The following is a 21,338-nucleotide window of genomic DNA, read 5'->3' as shown; positions in this document are numbered from 1 at the left end:
CCCCATTACTTTTTAAAATACATGTTCCATAATATACATATGAAGTCAGGTGGAACTGTTAGTGTTATTTTGTAAATTAGAATTTATTAAATTGGTCTTTGAGAAATATCTGAAATGGTATAGGGTTTCATGCCTGAGTAGAGGGCTGGACTAGATGACCTCCAAGGTACCTTCCAACAACAACATCATCATCATCATCATCATCATCATCATCATCATCATCATCATATTATTATTATTATTATTATTATTATTATTATTATTATTATTATTATTATTATTATTAATCATTGCACAGTCAGCCAGATGTTCAGACTGGATTTGGCATTTTTGTCTACCTATCAAGTCTTTACCAAGGACCTGGGATAGGCAGATGTGGATGTTTGATGGTATTATAAATATTGTCGCATGATGGAAGCAGTTCCTAGTAAGGCCACCTTTTGCAACTGACTAATGGCGACTTTGTCAATGCCAATGGTGTTCAAGTGGTGCTCCAGTTGTTTTGGGATTGCACCAAAGGCACCTATTACTATTGGTACTACCCTTGCTTGCCTTTGCCACAGTCTTTCTATTTCTATTTGTAGGTCTTTGTATTATTATTATTGTTGTTGTTGTTGTTTGCTTTTGTCTTAGCAAGTACCCTTCCTTTCTAAATCTATCAAAAGAACCTCTGATGAGATAAATCAAAGTTTCCTTTGATGAACAATGGATATCTTTCAATGAAAATGAGTCTTCCACTTTCTGAGACAATTAGATTTGATGTTTTATGTTTTCTAACTGCTGAGTAAGAACTGACATTTTAATTACAGTTTTTTCATTTTTAAATAGAGATTTCAAGTACTAAGATAGTGGTTGATGAGCCCCTTAAAATTAATAAATAAAACAACTAGCTATCAGTAACAGATGGCACTTTTATGAATATTTTTGTTTTTACAATAATTTTAACCCCTGTGTTTTTAAAATTAATTCTGAATACCCAATTCTGTTATAGGCTGTCCTTGCTTAATGACTCATGTTTAGTTACAACAGCACTGAAAAAGTATCTTTACAACAGGTCCTTGCACTTAGGACCTTTGGAGAATCCCCTTGGCCATGTGATCAACCTTTGGGTGCTTTACAACTAGTTGGTGTACAAGACTGTTGTAGTATCCCATGATCACTTAGCTGCCATTTGCATGCTTTACAGTTAGCTTCTCTGACAAGCAGAGTGGAGAAGTTGGCAAAGTCATTGTCATGTGATGTCTCATTTTTTGACAGAGTTGCCTGTCTCAACTGTGGTTAGTATCTGAGCAACTTGTACTTTTCTTCTTTCTCATTGTCTGCCTCAGTCATCTTCTTAGCTTCCACTCACAAGGAATGACTTATTAAGAGGTACCATAAAGGTTATAAATAGCTTCAAAACTCTCATAACAGTTGCAGTCTTTAAGCCCAAACACTAATTTTGGATTGTTTTGCCCACTCTTGTTTTCCTCATCACTGCAACTGCAAACTCATCATCTTAAATTTCAGCATAGTTATCACTAAAAATGATCACAATCTAATTCATTTTCTCTAAAGCATAGATAATGTCAGCATTTTAAATAAACTCAGAAATTGCTACATGAAATATATTAAGTTTCTTTCCATTTCTTTTCTTGGAAAGATATTTAACATCTCCTATCAATCCAAGTCATCACGCCAAGTAGGCATGGTTAAAAAAACTGTAACTAGCTGTAACTGTATTACTCTTTTTAAGATATCACAATATCTTCTTTTTCCAATCTCCTGGATACCCAGGCTATATGTTTATACTTGCCAAACCACAATTATCTAGGTACTGTAGTTACAAAATGATTTTTAGATTACTTCAAACTCTTAAACAGATATAATAACTTAATCATTATGGAACAATGTTGTGAAATTATTTCCCTACTGTAGAAAAATGGTGCAAAATACCTGCCCACTCTATATTTATTCCTTGCGATATTAAATGCAACTTAAGAAAAGTACCAGAAAGCAGCTATATTGTATGTGTGCATGCATTGTTCCCTCTTTCCCTCTCTATCTCTGAATATGATCACTGTATGATCCTATACATGTAACAATGCCAGCTTCCAGATAGTGGCTCAAAAATGCTTCTTTGTCATTAAAATACTGTATTAATGCCTGAACTCAATTATATGCATAAGTATTTTTTTCATTAAACTATCTTAATTGTAGAATATATGTACTTAAACATACTCATGTTGTTATAAATAAAATCTAGATATGAGAAGGGCAAAAAAACCATTAAAGAATGGAATGTTCTTTTTTTAATTACAGCCTGATGTTATTATTCTTTCCTTCGTAAATGAAACTGTGGGGCAAGCTCTTTTTACATGTACTTTGACTGAGAGTTGGCAGAATTGCCAGAAACTACCTAATGTGGTCTTGTAGACCACATCTGACCACCATTCTGCTGATGGGTTTTCTCATTCAGTTAAAAACAAACAGAATCTTCCATCTGATCACAGGCAACAGCAAAAATAATCTTGCTTGCTTAATAGTAATAGCCCAAATAAATGCTTACAACGAGGGCTACTATGGTATCCTATCCCTATCATAGCCTATCCAATATATTCTATATCCTATCCTTTCCTAAACTAGAAATGGCTAGTTTGCATGTGGTATTTATTTATTTATTGTAAATATAGTGCTAAAATATAATGTATGCATCCTGGAAATTAGATGAACTTATGTAAATCAGAAATCTTGGTTCCTGTTACTCAGTTTCCATGTTGCTTTTATGACAGGTTTATTTATTTTCTTTTGGCAACTTGCTCAAGTTACTTGGAAAAGCTTCTGCAATTTGAAAGCTGCCCACAGGACCTTAGGAAGTGATTCTCTTGCACCTCTGAAAAAGCCTATCACTGCCTTGAAGAGATTTCTGAATTTATTACTTTTATCTCAGAGCTTTAGTTTTCTTCTAGTAAGTTCAGAATCTTGAGCATTAGGCTACAATATTGTTAGGATCCAGGTCACTAAACTACAGAGAATTTAAAGTCTTTCTATTAAATTGTAAGAACCATCAGATTAAATAGAAACACCTTTTCTATTTTCTGAGAAATTTCTTCACACTTTCTAAAGACCACAAATGTTCCATTCATTTTCCGTTTGCTACATTTGGGTAGTAAATCTACTTTTGATTAAGCATAATAGATGAAATGTTGGTCTTTTTGCAATCAATCCTTCTGAGTAGTTCAAAGAAATCCCAGGCTATTTCTTCTAAACAGCTGGATATGCACCTGTAAGTGTTTTGGATTATAGAACAAGACTGTAAGGCTAAATTGTAAACATTATTATTTTAATTAACATGCTTCTTATTTGAGCTGTATGAGCAAAGTTTGTGGAAAGCCAAATGTCACGCTTGCTCTGTGATATTTGGATGTCAGCACTGTTAATTCAAAAAATGGAAGATGGATTCTTAAGTATCAAGAAATAAGCAGATAATCATGCACCTTGGGGGAGAAAAGATAATGAATATTTGCCTTTTAGTGTATCATACTCCAGCACACTTATCAGTTATCATTACATACTTCACAATGAGAACTAGAATTTTTTTTTAAATCTCAGACAGGACTCTTAATTGCTACTCATTCTGTTCAAAAAGATCCTTACATCGTCTTTATCCCAAAGAACAATGATACACATAATCTTTCCAGGGATCACATTATGATCTATTTGAATGATGTATGCAACTAATTTGTATGCATAACATGCCTATGTTTTATAATTATGTGATTATGTATATCTAGCAAACTGACAGGATTTGAACATGAACCATTCATCCATCCATCTATCTATCCATCCATCCATCCATCTATCAATCCACATACTCATTTACAGTTATTCTCACTAGACGAATTTTACTCTAAAGTTCAGCCTATTGTAGACAGCTTTTCATCTTAGAAACTTGCAGCAAGCAATGATCCCAGGAGCTGAAAACTTAAGCTGCTCTTATGTTTTTGTTCTACCAAACTATTTGAAGTTTAAGGTGTCTACCTGCACAAAGGCTTTCCAGGTTTTTTATGTAAATGGAAACTAATTTAGGTAAGTAAAATTTATTCCCAACCTACCAAACTTTAGAAGTGTGAATTATTGTTCTTCTAGAGCAGAATTCTTCAGTCTGGCACTCTGCAAATTTGCTGTGACTGCAACCCTCTGTATTCCCAGTCACAATTCCATTAATGTTGCAGTCCCAACATGTCTGACTGCCCTAGTTTAACATGGTCCTGTCTTTTGAGAGCAAGATTATTACGGATTCCAGTAGCAGACCTTTATTTTGTGAGGCAAAATTGATTCATACAAAAATGATTTTATGCCCAGTTTTAATGAATGTGTCAATTGTGACCATCCTTAGGGCAGGAGGACTTAGCTACAGTAACTCACTGCTAGACAACTGCAGTATGTCATATATTTGCTTGAAGACTACTCAAAAACTGCAACTCACAACTATGGTAGCCTTCTTACTTACTGGCTCTCATCACTGGAAACATATAATACTAATTGTGTAGGCCCCGCATGGGTTACTGATTGGTTACTAGTTACAATTTAAGGTACTGGCACTGACCCATATGGTCTTGTATGGCTTGGTACCTGGATGCTTACAGGTGCATCTGTTCCAACTGTTATTGATTTGGTTTATTAGAACAGTTAGGCCAGAACATTTTCAAGAGGTTCAGAAGGCTAAAGCAGGAAGGCTCTGCTTTTGTGTTTTAATGCTGGTATTCTTGGATTTCCAGAAAAGGCTTAAAATTGTAATTGGAGGGCCAATTTGGAAGGCCTTGGCTTAAGTGGACACTTGATACCATCTCATTTCCTTTTGCTTTTTGTGTCTTAGGTAGGCTTTGATGTGTTTATTGTTATTATGATTCTAATTAGTTTTAATCGAAACACAGAAGTTTTAATTTTTGTTTTGTATATACTATTAGATGAGAACATTGGTTTTGACTGCATTAGGGTAGATAAATAAATAATACACCTTTAACAGTTATATAGAAGGATATTTGTTTGGAGGCATGATAATTCTCACATCTGAGACTTAGCCTGAAGCTGCATCTCTTAAAATTTTCTCTTTAATATAATGGTTATAGATAATCACTTGTATTTTTAATTATGTTTCATGAAGTTTCAAACTGTTATCAATCAAGAGAATGGGCACACAGAAGAACATGCTGAGAGTTGGCCTAATAGATCAGTTTTCGAGCTAGTAGTGTAAGTGTGTACTCTTTCAACCAGATCCCTAAGGAGTAGCTTTCCACAGGGGAAAAAAGGATGTTTGCCCATACATGTTTATCATCTAATATTCACTTAGTTAATTTCACTTACTAAGTACTTGCTCTAATTTGTAAAAGTGTTGCTGGGGTCTTACTACAAATACATAGAAATATCTATAAAACCTTAACTTTAAAATCTCCACAAATAAGAAGAATTTGTCCAGAAGACATTTTAGAAGCAGTATGTATATATACAATATTGCCCTGTTGATACCCAAAAAATAATTAGTATTCTTCCAAGTATTGAAGTAGTCATTCTCAATTTAACTCAATTTTCTGCTTTTATTTTCTTATGTTGACAATTTAATTGCTTAGATTCAGTTCTGACAATCACTTAAATATGAAGGAAATCAGAGAATCAAACTGGCCTCAGTAACATTTTCCAGACTTGAAGTATGGGGCATGGTACTATCTCGCATTTTGTGCTATGTGCTTTGGAGCTACCCAACACACTTCCAAGAAAGAGAAAGAAACCAACACAAGTGATGCATGCACAAATACAAGCAATCTGTTCCTCTTGTACACTTACATTCCTGGCTGTTATTTTGGGAAGTATATGAATGGAGCATAGTCAAGAAAAGCAACCTTGTCAAGAAAGGCAGTCTTCATGCTAATGACTGCAAGTTTATTTGTGGGCCCTTCTCAAAGATCTCAGTTTTGATAAATAAATCTTGTTTACCAATCACTTTCTTCCAGGAAAGTATTATCTAATGTTGATAATTTTTTCACATATTTTCTCAAGAATTATTATTTGGTAAATCTCAATATATTCTACTTTATAGATTCTGCATTTACTTCTTTCTGAACCCCTTCCATTTTTGTCTCCAAAGAGTGGTTTTGCTGCTATGGTAATTTAATTGGACTCCCTCACCTATCCAAACTCACACAACTTAAAATTTGGTTGCTTAATAGTTCTTTAACAAGTTTATTATTTCCCTCTCTGGGAAATAAGGGAAAAACTTGTCACATGACAATTTGTCACATGACAACTACACGCATGTGAGTGTCCTGAACACTGCATCTTAGCTCCAAGATCAGGTATGCCAATTTTTTGTGTTTCTTCCTCTGAAGATCACTATCATTTGTAGAGTTGTCATAGCTATGCAGACTTCTTCTAGTAAACTGTTCAGGGCATTCCAGCACATCAGCTCTATTTCTCCTTACTATAGCAATGATCAGATAACAATTTTACAAGAAAAAAACCTGATTACATACCTTATTAAAAGTATATAACTAACACACACACACACACACACACAAAACTGTGATCCATTCCTTTTCTATGGGGCTAGTTGTGGAGCTGGTTTAACGTTATGACTTACATCCTTCCATAACAGTCAATCATCAAACTAATAGTAGAAACAACAATTAACCTTAACTCAAAACAGCAAAATCCAAGAAGGAAAAATGTACAGGAAAATGAGCTAACAGCATGTTAAAAATATTTATTATATGGGAAGAATGGATTATTTTGCATATAAGCAAAGAAACGAAAAGAATAAGGCAAAAGCAATCTAATTTATGCCCATAGTAATGCTTGTTCTTAGTACTTAGTGTATTGTAATGAGGCCAAAACACAACTGAGGGCAGCATAAAATCAAGTGAACTCCATTAGGTATTTAACAGATATTTGCATTCCAAACCAGCTCTCTTAATTACAAATTAAATTCTAAAGCAATACCTCTAATAACACAACTTGCTAAATTGTAACAGCTTACACATTGAAAGAACCCCTTGAGGGTGAATTCTGATACTGCCAGATTGCCAGTTACAGGCATAAACCATTGATCTTGTAAACAATGAAGGCTACCATTCAGCCAGCACCCAAATTATCAGTGGCAAAGCTGTTTAAATTTTGAACTCTGCCTTCTTCTGTGAATGGCCAGCTTGTCTACTGGGCATGTATAATTTGCTTCCTGCCTTCAGCACTAAAATTACATGTAGTGCAAAGAAGCTCATTTTAAAATACAAGCATCATCCTCTCCTGTATTCTGCTATTTTATTTTCTGAGTACAAAGTTGACTGCATTATCACCCATACTTCAACTTGAATATGGAAAGAGAAGATTATAGGCTGCACTACTAAACAAAGTTATTCCTTCTTTTGGTCTTTACTCACATTTTGCAAAATATCTGGGGCTAGGAAAGAATATAGGAGAGATGGCAGCATTAATAATTTCTCTGCAGGAAACAACTATTATAAAGTGATGGAAGTACATTACATAACCATTTTGCACAGGCATTAAATATTCTTTCCCAAAGACCACAAATGATTGGTATTTCAAATGGGGAACCCCATCTTCTCGCTATTTTCCATATATCATATCTGTCATTTTTGTGGATCAAGGCAAATCTGCTCTAACAAAACTGTGTCTGAAATCACAAACCCCATCTAATTATTGTTCCTAAGCCAGTTGGACCACCAGGGAATACAAAGGCTATAGACTAGTTAGGAAGGTATCTTTTTAAGAAAAATTGAAATAAGATGGCAACATGCAATATTTGCAAAGAAATGTACATGGATGTGTCAGTCTAGCCATTAAAATAGCCCTTATTAGAGAAGTCAACAGAGGTCTTCTATCTTTGGGGATAAACTCTTTGATTTTTACTGTTCTCAAATACATCATAACTGGTGTGAATGCTAATACCTAAATTCTGGTTAACAAAATGCAACTGCTGTGTTTACATAACATACTACACCCAACAAATAAATATTAATGTTGTTCACATTGATGGCCATGGAAAGAAAACGGCTACTGACATCAACATGCTGAATCCGAAAATACTGAATCCCATGTTTTTCTAGCTACTTTTCATATTTGTCTCAAAGTCAAATTAAATATGCACCTGCTAGACACATAAACATACAACTCTTCTACTGTCTTTGAGGTCTGCCACCATCCCCACTCTTACTGAGGTTGTGGTACCTGCTTGATCCATGTTTCAGATTAGGAAAATGTGTCTCTACAAAGCAAAATAAAAAGTACAGGATCTTGAAGAATTTCCATCAGATAATCAACACTTTTAATTTAATAGCACCAAATACTGGAAAATAGAAGGTGTACACAACAGAAATAGGTCACTTTTTGTATAGCTTGAAAAAAAAAGAAATTATAGCTGACTCAAATGAAGAATAGCCTTGATAATTTGGCCTTCTGCAACTTTCCACAGATGTTGATTTATACCTCCCATCATGGATCTTGTTGGGTTGGAATATATTAATGCAAAGATGTCTTTAATCAAACCGTTACAGGGAGATACACATTTGGGAAACCTAAAAGTAAGTGTTTTGTGTCTTTAGTGACTTTAATATGGGTGGATTTGAATTCCCAAAATTTCCTAGCCAGCATGCTGGCTGGGGAATTCTGGGAAGTCCACCCATCTTAAAGTTGCTAGGATTGAAAAACATGGCTGTAAGTTCATAAAATAATCTTTGGCGTTTAGATTTCCTCATAAGGTATATATAAGCACCCTGAGTAACAGTTATAACCAATCATGACCACTCAATATATACAGAAGCTAAAACACCAATACTCTTCTTCTTATGACATTCTAGCACATTTTTCTCTTGCTATTAATGATTCTTTGTTGCTTTTGATGAGCATCAACTTAGGTGCATCACATACGGTAGTCTCCTTACCGATACATTAGATAAATGGCTACTACCTGCACAACAAGAAAGAAGCTAAGTATAAATATGCCTAAATTTAAATTTACAGAACCATTTTGTTGAGGGATTTGAATGGCCAGTTTTGTTCTATGTGATATGAAAACTGCTATTATATTTAATAGGTATCTTGAAGGACAAAGGATTCTGTATATAGCTACTGTTGAAGAAAACTACCTGAAATTTCATACATTTACCCACTTTAATTGCACTTTAAAATGCCTTCCCATTATACCACTTACAATATATAAATATATATAGGACATATAACTTGAAAAACATATATTTCTTTATCACTTCACCACCACACATTATGTGGCGGAACAAAATTTTAGACTATTTTCTTCTATATTCCAATTCTTGGAGAAAAGTTAATTTTAGTTCATAATTTTTAGTGCAAAATGTTCTGACTTAAAGCATCAATCTTAATTAAATAAATTAAGGAGCTTGGAAGCCCTTTAGAAAAGCCGGGCTCGCAATCTGGAGAACTTTTGTCTCAATAAATAGTGAAAGTCCCCCCTCATACCCAGCACTGAAGGAAGATTCAACTATTAATCCAGTCAGCTTTCAATAATGAGATGGAAAGGAGTATTGTCCAGTTCTTTGCCACAGGGAACTCAATGTCTTGGGCTGGCCATGCATTAACCTCTGCTAATTATTTTCCTGGTCCCGCTAATGATATTTGGCACAATGGCAATCTTCTGTTTGAGAGAAATCCCTTCCCTCCCTTCCAAATTGCATACATTTGTGGAAATCAAAGCCACCCCCAAGTTTAAGGCCAGCTTACATTTTCACTGTTGACATCAGCTTCACTGGGACATCCAAAAAGCTCTCGCCTCAGCAAGTTCCCATCATATTCTAGGAATGTCAGATAGAGGTTGCGGAAAAACTCCACATGCTTGTTCTTTACTCTCAACTTTTTGGGCGAGTTCCAATGTATCACCTGGTAGAGAAAAGAATGCAGGCATCAAAACCCAGCTTCATTGGTTTATCTTCTAAATAAGCCTTTTCTTTTGTTTTTGCATTTGACAACATTTCCTCAGTACAGAAATCATAAGAATATACCAGTGGAAAAGGTATCACTAAGGGACTTCCACATTTACCTCTTTTTTAAAGGAAACCAAGGAAAATTAATAATAGAAAATCCTACCTATTGAATTCTATCTCTCTGATGGGCTCTGTTCTACAAATCTACATCTTGGGCAAAGAGATATTTGAAACACGCTGTCTTTTGCCTGAACGTAAAGTCTTATTAATTATCACATCTTACATTCTTGTTTCTTTGCAAAGATTAGTTGTTAAACAGTCCCTTTATCATTTCTCTACCCTCCAATCCAAATCAACAATCCTACTATTGGCAGTGTAAAGGGAGATGACAAAGGAGTAAGAATGAAAGGCCCTCAGGAAAAAAGCATCTAGTAAAAAAAATACAAATTAGAAAAAAAAAGGTTTTACGGAGGTTATATTTTAGTTATAAAAAGGATTTATTGTTGCAAGCATTAATTTGAAAAAGATCCAAACAATGTATACGGAGAAGAAAAAGAAAGAGGGTTTTGTTGGAAACTCACCCAAAGTTCAGCTTTTAAGAGTTTGCATGTCCATTAAAAAAATTAGACAGAGGTAAGATAGTACTTTAAGTTGCAAATATATTTTGCTGCCACTGATTGCCAAGTGCTGAATAAGCAACAGCTGCATTACAGCTTTGCAAACTGTATCTTCTTGACAGTTCCTATTTCTAGTAAAACAACATCTTCTTTAGGTAATGATACTAAAATAGTTTGATGTTTCACAGGATCACTTACTGGCTACTGAGGAAAAGCCAATAAAAATGAATTATGTGAAACAAAGAGAACATAAAATATAATGAACAAGCTTAATTCAGAAATCTCACAGAAGAAAACAGTTACCTCAACTATCCAGAAAAAGATTTTGACTAGAAAACTAGCACAGCTCTACCAAGCTATGCCTTTTGTTTTATAGTAATTTGAACTTTGAATCTGTGCACACAATGCAGTGAGATGTTCATATAATAAAGTGAAATAACGTTATTTAGTGACAATTTAGCACCCTCTGAAGAAACACCCCTTTTTAGTCCACTGCATAAAATCCAAGGAGCAGGGAACAATAAAGCATTAATAATAAGAACATGCCTTCCTCTGTAGAAAACAAAAAGTAAGTTAATGCAGGTCATAAAGGAAAGAGCACTTAAGGACCAGTTAAATATTTTTAGAAGGAGATAAATGCTTTTTCTTAAGTGTAGAAGTGGAAATTATTGGTCAATTTTTTAAAGGAAGGATACAACGAAGAAAGCAGGAAAAAATATCAACACAATCCTAAAACATGAGGATAATTTCCTTTTGAAGTTCTTTTATATGATTATGTATCATCAACTCATTTTTGATTCCTAACAGCATAAATTGATTTTCTCTTTAATATTATATTAATTAAGCTTGATTTTATTTTATTTCAGTTTGAATTTAATGTAAATTAAACATAGTGAATATGTTACTTTCCTTTTGTTATAATAGAAATGAAAATAACAAAGTTTTGAAGTCTCTGGGGACCACATCTCAGGGACCTTGACACACTTTACACTACATTTTCATTTTACCAAAAGGAATTTGGACAGTTTATCAGGCCCATTACCAATGCATATAATTGTCAAAAAGAAAAGGAAAGAAAGAGGAAAATGCATCATTAAAAAGGGACATTGAATTAAATGGAATTTATATGTGTTAATTCATATGCACAGATACCAATTTAGAAATGATTACTGTAATTTGAACAGCAATACAATTGTTATACTGGCGGGGAAAAATGTGACCAAGGGGACTGCTCTCCAAATGGTAATTACTGAGAAACAGGTTCAAGGCCATGTGATTCCTTCTTCCAGTTTAAACTGTGTATCAAATGAACAGCCCTTCAAATGAGGAGTGTATTTTGAAATAGGCTACATGGTCATACTATTATTTGTTCAGGATTTGGGATGAAGTTGTTTTAGATTTACCAAGCTTGCATGAATACCAGGCACCAAGCAAATATGGAAGACGTTAGCTAAATGAAGACTTGTAAGAAGATGCATTTATCTAGATTAGTCCTTGTCAAATTTGGCAAATAAAATGACTTCCTCTTTTAGAATTTTCCAGCCAGCATACTGGGAGTTGAAGCACACATATTTTAAATTTGCCATGCTTGAGAAACACTGATCTAGATCCTCCATTTTAATCTTTCTGCATCTGCAGTACATATTTAGTTCTTTAAACTGCTGTGGCAGAAGTGCATGGAACCTAGAAAACTGCACAAATCCTTGAGGATTGATTGATATGACCTCAGTGAGAATAAGTCTTAATCAAATCAGGGATTATCACACAAAAAAAAAATAGTCAGTCTAGGCAATTACTTCATTAATATCTGCCAACTAGGCCAGGGGTAGGCAACCTTGGCTCTTTTATGACTCGTGGACTTCAACTCCCAGAATTCCTGAGCCAGCCATGCTGAGGGAAAAGAGAGAGGTTTACAAGCTGAACCATGCTGGCTCAGGAATTCTGGGAGTTGAAGTCCACGAGTCATAAAAGAGCCGAGGTTGCCTACCCCTGAACTAGGCAGATACAAATTGAAAGTTTCTGTTTGTCTAAAACTTAATGGATCTCAAGGACTTGCTGTTCATAAAGTTATAATACTGGAAGATGTGTCAGGAATCTATATGTGAACAGAAGTTAATGGAGCCTACAGGAGAATAAGTGAAACTGATTAGTGTCACCTTTTTTCAGTGGTGCTGTTTATAGGGAAGCATGTACAGAATAAGTAAAAAGGTAAAGGTAAAGGTTCCCCTGCACATGCGTGCTAGTCGTTTCCGACTCTAGGGGCCGGTGCTCATCTCCGTTTCAAAGCCGAAGAGCCAGCGCTTGTCCGAGGAAATCTCCGTGGTCATGTGGCCGGCATGACTAGACGCCAAAGGCTCACGGAACGCTGTTACCTTCCCACCGTAGTGGTCCCTATTTTTCTACTTGCATTTTTACGTGCTTTTGAACTGCTAGGTTGGCAGAATAAGTATATGTCCAATATTTAAGAACTATTAAGGAAATACAGTATAAAAATATACAACACAGAATTAACTTACGGTATGCTGTAATTAAAATGTTACAAGTCATTTGACATTCAATATGTAAAAATACATGAAATGGACAATGGCTTTCATAAATATAATAGCCTTGTGATGACAAAAGCAATACCTAATTATCACCATCAACAAAATGGGATACAAATATTGTTGCAGAATCATTTAATGGCTATTAAATTCAGTTAAAGTTGAGAGTAAGAAGATAGCAAAATACAAATGTTTCCTTGTCTAGAAGAGAGCTCTTGCATAATACATAGGTTTGACTGAATGATCACAATCTAAAAAGTTACTTAAGAGAAGTAATTTTTCTCAGTAATCTGTTTGCCTGATGGGATTTCTTTTTCTTCAAAAATAGGCACCATTGCCATATCACAAACTAGTTTTATTTATTTTATTATTAGATTTCTAAGACCTTCCAACTCAGACATCTGGATAGTAAGTCCACTTAAGTGTAAGTGCAATTAGTTCTACATTTCTTTTAATCCTGTTCTATAGTTCTGTTTATCTTTATAATCCTGGGTTAGTATTATGAAAGATGAGAAGGCCACGTCTGCAGAATACGTTGGCATTCCATAAGAACAAGCTCCTGAGCAGAATCTAAATGCAGGCTTAAAACTATTGAAATGCCTTAACTTACAACTGAACATAATATAGGTCAGCACCTACTGGAAATTATTATGAATATTTAAATCCTACTTCTTTTGGAGTTAATAATAAGCCCATATATTTCAACCTTAAGAGTTCATAACACTGGCAGCCACTCACAACATTTTAATTTAATGTTTCTATTCTAAATCTAATCTCATAATTGCCATCTCACGATCTCTCTTTATATAAATGCTCAAATAAATATTACAGATATATTTTGACTTGATCTTGGTAAGCTTTGCCCATTTTGATAACTTCCATTTTTGTAGATCAGCAAACAGTATAAACCATTCTTCTTCAGGAATGCACAAGAATTTCATGCAGTACTGAGATCTACAAGGAACCATTCCAGTGCAATTGTTTTTGAATGCATTTCTGTACTTTATTTTTTAAAAAATGTACTGATAGTCCTTGATTTATGACAGTAACGGAACCTGTCCATTAGTGTCTACAGCCGATATCTACATTAAATAACTATGTTATTAACAACCTCCCCATCCTGCTCTTTCCAATGCATTCATTAATTAGAGCATGCGTTGAATCAGAGGTGCGGGAGAACATGAGAGGCCTGGTGCAGGCACAGACCCACCTGCATTGTGCCTCCCAAGGCCTCACCCCACTCTCTGAGGTATCTCATGTTCTGCTTTCTGTCCCTTGCATTCTCTACAGCCCCAAGGCCCCCTACCCCTGCCCTCACAACTGTACACTTACCATTGAAAGATATCCAGAGCTCAGGAAATTGGAATAGGGAGGGCCCCTCTGTTGGTGGGCCACATGACACAATTGAGAAAAAAAAGCTGGTTTTGCTTTCCTTGCTATGCTTTGCTCCCCCAGAGCCAGCTAGTGTGTAAAGTTAACGTTTTTTGGCACTGGGTAAGCTGAAAATAAATCCTGCCGGTTTTGCTTTCCTCACAATCCTTTATGTTGCTTTACACTAGCGCTGTTGATCCTGGGGGAAAAAAATATTGTGAGGAAGGCAAAAGTGACAGGATTTATTCTCAGGTCACCCAGCAAGGAAAACTACCTTTCTGCTAGAGCTGTGGGCCTTGGGGGAGCAAAGCATAGCGAGGAAAAAAACCTGGCAGGATTTCTTCTTGATTGTGCCAGCAACGGACTAGCAATGGAGCAGCCATCCCTTATCCTGACTTCCTAAGATCTTGATAGCTTCGAAAGCTAAGTGAGTGGGAGTGGGGAGGAATGTGTGGATCCCGGTGGGGTGGCAAGCCCTACGGGGACCCAGCGGGGCCAGATGGGAGAAAAATAGGTGGATGGGTTTGTGCAGTGTCTCTATCGGTTGGTCGCAAGAGCAAATGACCGTGGGGGCACTGTAGGCATTGTAACTTTGAAACGGGTTTGTATGTTGCTTTTGGGGCGGTGTCGTAATGTCAAATGGTCATTAATTGGTCTGTTATACCTGGAGGACTACCTGTATAATTAAACATTTTAAAAAATAGGAATATATATATTGATGCAAAAACAGCACACAAAAGACTACTGTAGGAGAAATGAGCTCAGAAAGAACCAAGGATCCCTGATTTCAACAAATATTCTCCTTTATCTGTACAGTAATATGTACAAGAACTAGACCAGGGGTTCCCAACCAGGAGTATGACACAATATTCCAGGGGGTGCGAAAACTTGGGTTTTCAAAATTATAGTGTATATGCATAATTTGTTGCCATTATTTCAAATGTTTGTAAGAGATGCGAGAATATATCAGAAGTATTCTAGGGGTGCGGGGTATAGAAAAGGTTGGGAGCCGCTAAACTAGACAGATGCTTATCATTCTTCTTACTATATTTACATGCATGGCCAGATTTATAGGGTAATTAAATACATACACAGACACACACACACAACTACAATTGCTCTTCAAGAAAATAAAAATATAGGTTTGTGTGTTTTACTTATACTGTATTGTATTAAATCCTTCCTTCCTTCCTTCCTTCCTTCCTTCCTTCCTTCCTTCCTTCCTTCCTTCCTTCCTTCCTTCCTTCCTTCCTTCCTTCCTTCCTTCTTGGGAAAGTCACTGAACATTGAAAATGAAACTCGTGGCAGCAGCAGCAATTCAGCAGTGTAGCAGCAACCAGCAGCACTGAAGCATCCACAACTTCTCCAAATTTTATTCCCATAGGAGCAATGGGTTTTAGATTTTGGACACATTCTGTAAGTTAGCTCATTTGAGGTACCATGGTTCAGAAATTATTGCCCTTTGATGCACAATTTTGCCCAATTAAAGGTCATGGCAGCAAGAGTTTTAACAGGACACGGATCTGAGAAAATGCATTTATTCTTATGTTTTTGAAATGTTTAAGAATTTATGAATGCTATAAATAATACTCTCTTTTCCATTTAACATATAAGTACATTTTCTAACAATTGGTTTACAGTAATAAATTGGGTTGAAGTAGAACTTTTTCCAACCTGGCTCTGTTCAGATACACTTTTTTTAAAAAAATAATTTTATTAAAGTTTACAACATTGAAGTCCAACTACAATAAGCCCCAGTCAGGATGAAATCAGGTGGAAAATTCTTCTATTGATATGTACACAATTCTGCATAATTTATTATAATTCAACAGAACTCATATCCCACATAATTCAACTATGAATGTTGATGCCATCCTCTTAAACGCCCTTGTAACTGCTACATATTTTTAAATAAATAATGGAAAACATTTCTAGAGCAAGTAGCTACCCCTAATTTTGAATACTTCTTTGATCAGAGCAACCCACTCTTTCTTACAGTCTTTCTGACAATATTTTTCCCTACTGACATACTTCATACAGAATTCCATGAATATTTATCTTATGTTTGAATGTTGAACTATTACGAACCTGACCTTTTTTTAACAGAAGCTTCCATTGAATGCTACACGAACCTTAAGAAGTCATTCTCAAAGAAGATTAGCCCTTTTAGGAACTGGGGAATTTAACTATCTTATTACAATGAAGCAGAATTAGTTGTACCCATACTGTGGAATTGAAGCATATTTGCATTTCAAATTGATGGATCAAAGTTTCCAAAAACTAGGAAAGTGATAGAGGTTTGTCATAATGTGCTACTGAATACAGATATTTTAAGGTCAGGATCATCAGTTTTGCCCTTCAGAGCTGAAAGACTCTGGGAAAAACAACCTTTCTTAATATTGGAGATATTGGAACTTTGCTAATGAAAATTGTGATATTGTATTTGATACTGGAGTAAGAAAAGGAAAGAGTGCATTACAATATATAAACATCGTAATATAAAGTTTAGGCCTACATATTCTCTTTTTATGTCATGAAGTGAATAATATTCTTGCTGATATGCAATGGGTCATTATATCAAAGCCAATAACCTTAGCATGGAAACCGTATCAAATGGATGTTAAGCAAACTGGCAAACTATGATTCGCTATTAAACCGAGTACGGTTCTGTTGAGCTAGGCAACCTTACAGGCACAATGAAGTATTAATTATAGCAGCCTGCACCCTGCTCAAGGCAAGAGATCTTTTACCATCTTACCCCAATTTGTTCCTTATCTGCTAAGAAATTTTGACACGTAGGGTCAATGAAAAGAGCCTTTTCCACTTTGGTCCTGGCTCTGTGGCACACTCTCACCACCAGTGGTGAGAACTGCCCTCATCTTTTTTGCCTTCCAGAGGGTATTAAAACTTGGTTTTACTGGTTGGCTTGGGGGCCCAAGGGGACACTCACTACTGGTGGTGCTTAATGGGATAAGAAGATCTCATTCCTATGCTGTCCATCTCCTTTTAGTTATTTTTATATAGTTTTTCTTTAAAATTATGTTTCTACTGTTTGTAAGTTCGCAGAGTCATCTTAATGGTGAGAAGGGTGGCATATAAACAAGCAAATCAGTTGCCAAAAAGGACAAAGATGCATTGTTTTTATTTTACATTCTAGTTTGATAACATGTAAAATAACTCTTCTGTTTGAAAAATGTGATTGCCCTGTTAGCATAGTCAAGAAAATAAAGGTAGCTCGGGATTGAACTGTGGAGTTGTGGGGCTCTCTTTGAGCTTGGTTGTTTGCTTGTAGACATTTCATTACCTGACTAGCTAACATCCTCAGTGCTAGTGAATGTGTAATTACATGAAAATAATGTAAATAAAACAAACTCAGACTGTAAAAGGACTCCACAGTCAAGAAATGTCAAACCAATATAAGCTGCATAATTGAAGGAAGAGTCAATCACCCTAATTTTCTAGAAACTGAATTTGCTTTTGAGGATATAGGAAATATGGCTAAGCATGAAAAACAAAGAAGGCCAAGGATCAAGGCAAGTGTTCACAATCAGAACTATATCCAGTCCAATTTATAGGCCTTGCAAGAAATACAAATGAAAAAGAGTTGTGATGAATTTGAAAGGCTTGTTTTGGGTTACAGTGCTGAAATAACAGACATTTTAGCAGACAGTTTTTACAAGGTGGTTCTCTTTTAGAAAATATAGATAGGAAGATATGATGGCAAAGAACTAATTAGTGTAGTTTATTTTTCACAATAAGGTATATGATTTGAATCACTGGAGAAGCAACAGTTAGTTCAGCACAGATTATATTTAACATAATGGTACAATTGAACAAGGAGTATTAAGGAAGGGATTTATGGGAAGGGGCATATTGTCAGTAATTAAAATCTACTGCTGAAATGAACTTTTATTGAATTATTGTTGAAAAAATAGTTTCTGCAATTATTTTCAGTGCCCAAATTATCTGTGTTGTATCCTTGACAACCAACAAATTCTTTGCTTGATTCCTTTAGTGAGGTCACTGAATTCATTGTTGGGGAAATTCACAATTAATTAATTTGTTATACAGGATTTCAATTACTGTGTGGTCTTTGTCAATTTTCTGGGGCTGAAAACTCTTTATCCAGCAGAAAAAAAATCTTTTTTTTAAGTTGGAGTACTGGATCTGAATCCAGTCTCTGACCTAAGGCTGGAAATGTTTAGTGGCTGAGGCTGCAATTAATATTTGTGTGCAAAAACAATGGATGGATCTATAGATCTTTGCATATTAAATATGGCAAAAGCACTTAAGACTTATATACAGCTTCCCAGTGCTTTACAGCCCTCTCTAAGCGGTTTACAGAGTCAGCATATTGCTCTCAACAATCTAGGTCCTCATTTTACCGACCTCAGAAGGATGGAAGGCTGAATCAACCTTGAGCCGTTCATAATCAAACTCTTGGAGTAAGCAGTGAGTTAGCCTACAATGCTGCATTCTAACCACTGCACCACCATGGCTCTATGCATGTGATATGTGTCATCCATACGCCTTTTAATGCAAGTTCTTCCCAATGATTTAAAATCAAGTCCTGTGATCTTGGGATGCTTGGGGAAGATCTGTTTTCATATCCTTACTGTTTGCTCTTGTCAGCCCTATAAAGTAGACCAGACTAAGAAACAAATGCTGTGTGGGCCTAAAGCACTTTTTTTTGGTTAGAACAGCTACAATAACAGAATATTTCAAGTCTGAATATGCTTTCCTCTTTTACCTCTGTGTGAATTGGGGTGCTACTGCTATCTGAAGCATTTTTGTAGACTACTTCCTTGGTGTGGGCAACTTTTATCTGAACATTGCCTTGGATCTTCATTCTGTCCCTCAAGGCCATCCTCTATACTTTCCACATTTCTTTCTTTGGCTATCCATGGCTTAAAGGAGAAGCCAGATCCAGCAAGCAAGGCCAAAGCAAATTCTTTGAGGTGAAGAGAGACAAAGGCAGACAAAGGAGACATAATAAGACAGCTTGGCTTTATCTTGGTATGCGTAGAAACTGAGCCAAATGTAATCTTGGCCATCACAGAGGAATCCCATTTAGTGAAGTTCTTTTCAGAGAAACGGATCAATTTTGTCTCTTCAGCATTCTGAAGCCAACAGATGCTTTACACAGGTAGCCATATGGTACCTGTAAAAGGCTTCTGTTATACAGGGGGAAAGAAAAGGGAGGAACAGGCCATAACATGATCATAGCAGCACAGCCTGGGCTTTCATCCCATCTCCACCCAATTCCATCCAATGCTGGGCAGAGCACGGACAGGCCTGCTGGTCTTGATCCCACACTGTATTTTTTACCTGCTGGGAATACAAGGCAAAGCAGAGCAGCTTATCCTGCCCTATTCCTCCCTGCCAACGTTAGTCGATGTAAGCAAAGAGAAGCACAGCTTTGGTGGCTGCCCCACACTGAGTCCAAAGGAGCCAAAGTCTGAGAAGTGACCAAGGAAGTGGAGGGAAATCAATGCCTTTTTTTCCACATAAGGCAGCTCTTGTTACAAGTAAATGGGAAAACAAGACGACTAGCACGGAGTAAGCAAGCTAAGGCAGCAGAGGCAGAAAAGCAAGCCTTGCCAGAAATTAGAGTGATCCGAGAAGTAATGGGCTGCTGTGGAAGGAAAAGCTGTTTGTTTCTTTGGGAGGCTGTTGAAAACAGAGAGGAGTTTGGCTACGCGAACTGAGATTCAGAGTATAATCTAAGTCCTCTTAAATTTCATGTGCTCACAGAGGAAATGTTCCTTAATTATGAAAAAGGATTTTGCAAATATCTGAAGGACTATTCCCACAACCCACCCATAAAGTGAAGGGACATTGCTTCACTTGGATGGTTAATTAAATCACTTTCTTCTGTAACTGTTTCCTAAACATTTAGAGCATTTTGAAAGATATTCAGGACACAGTTTACTATCTGGAGACTCAAAAAATCAAAAACAAAAGCCCCAGACCCCATCCCTTTTGAGCCTCAAAAATAATAGTGTTATCAATGCAATGAACATGAATTTGGACAAATTCCAGGAAACAGTGGAGGAGGGGGAGCTGGCATGCTATGGTCCTTGGGGTCTCAAAGAATCAGATACAATTTAATGACTGAACAACAACAATAACATTCCACACAAGATGAAACAAAGATCTGTAGTGGGCAAGGCTCTGTAATGCATGGGGACAGTTTCTTTTTTCTTTTCTTTTGGATGGGGATATTTGGGGTGTTAGTTACGCTTGCTATTCTAACTTATTTTACTATTTTAGAGCTTATACAGTAGCATTTATGTCTTTCCCACATCAAAATAACACAAAACTGTGATGTTTGAAATTTGTGCTTGGTGAGGGCTAGGATATTAAGTCTTCTCCCTCCCCTCAACTCTCTCCAAGAGGGCTGGTTCTGGGGTCTGAAGTTGCCCTCCTTTGTCTCACACAAAAGGCATTCATTGCTCAAAATTGTGAGCAAAGCAACAGAGAAACACACACACACACACACACACACACACACACACACACACACACAAATGAACAACAGCCACTTATGATGATAGCTAACTTTGTAATAGAATACTTTGGTAAGGTTGACAAACCCCCAAATCCCCGTGATCTTGGGACCAGATGAAATTAAATTGGTGCCTTTTTTGCTTGATAGCAATAATTTGGTTTTGTTTGATTTAAGGAATGCTAAGATCTTGTCCAGCTTAGTATGGAATTTAAAAACTTTTACGGTTCTTTTCCCCCCACACAATCCTTCCTAATCCTCTAATGCCAACATGTACCATTCATCTCTTTCTTTTCTATCCCTTGGAGGTTTCTTCTACATTATTCTTGACTCCAGCTGGAATCAGTATGAA

General features: G+C 36.1%; 1 protein-coding gene across 3 annotated transcripts in view; it reads right to left on the bottom strand.

Moving 5' to 3' along the window:
• The window catches only part of LARGE1 (LARGE xylosyl- and glucuronyltransferase 1), a 375,788-nt gene that overhangs the window by 35,005 nt on the left and 319,445 nt on the right, over positions 1 to 21,338 (bottom strand). For all 3 annotated transcript variants that reach the window (XM_083365626.1, XM_083365625.1, XM_083365627.1), the window contains one exon: positions 9,748 to 9,903. In XM_083365626.1, the coding sequence (XP_083221752.1) occupies positions 9,748 to 9,903 (156 nt within the window). The remainder of the gene's footprint in view (positions 1 to 9,747; positions 9,904 to 21,338) is intronic.

This window comes from Vipera ursinii (genome assembly GCF_947247035.1).
Source record: "Vipera ursinii genome assembly, chromosome: 6".
NCBI lineage: Eukaryota > Metazoa > Chordata > Lepidosauria > Squamata > Viperidae > Vipera > Vipera ursinii.
The sequence above is the reverse complement of the archived record's forward strand: the minus strand, read 5'-3'. Positions and strand labels throughout refer to the sequence as shown.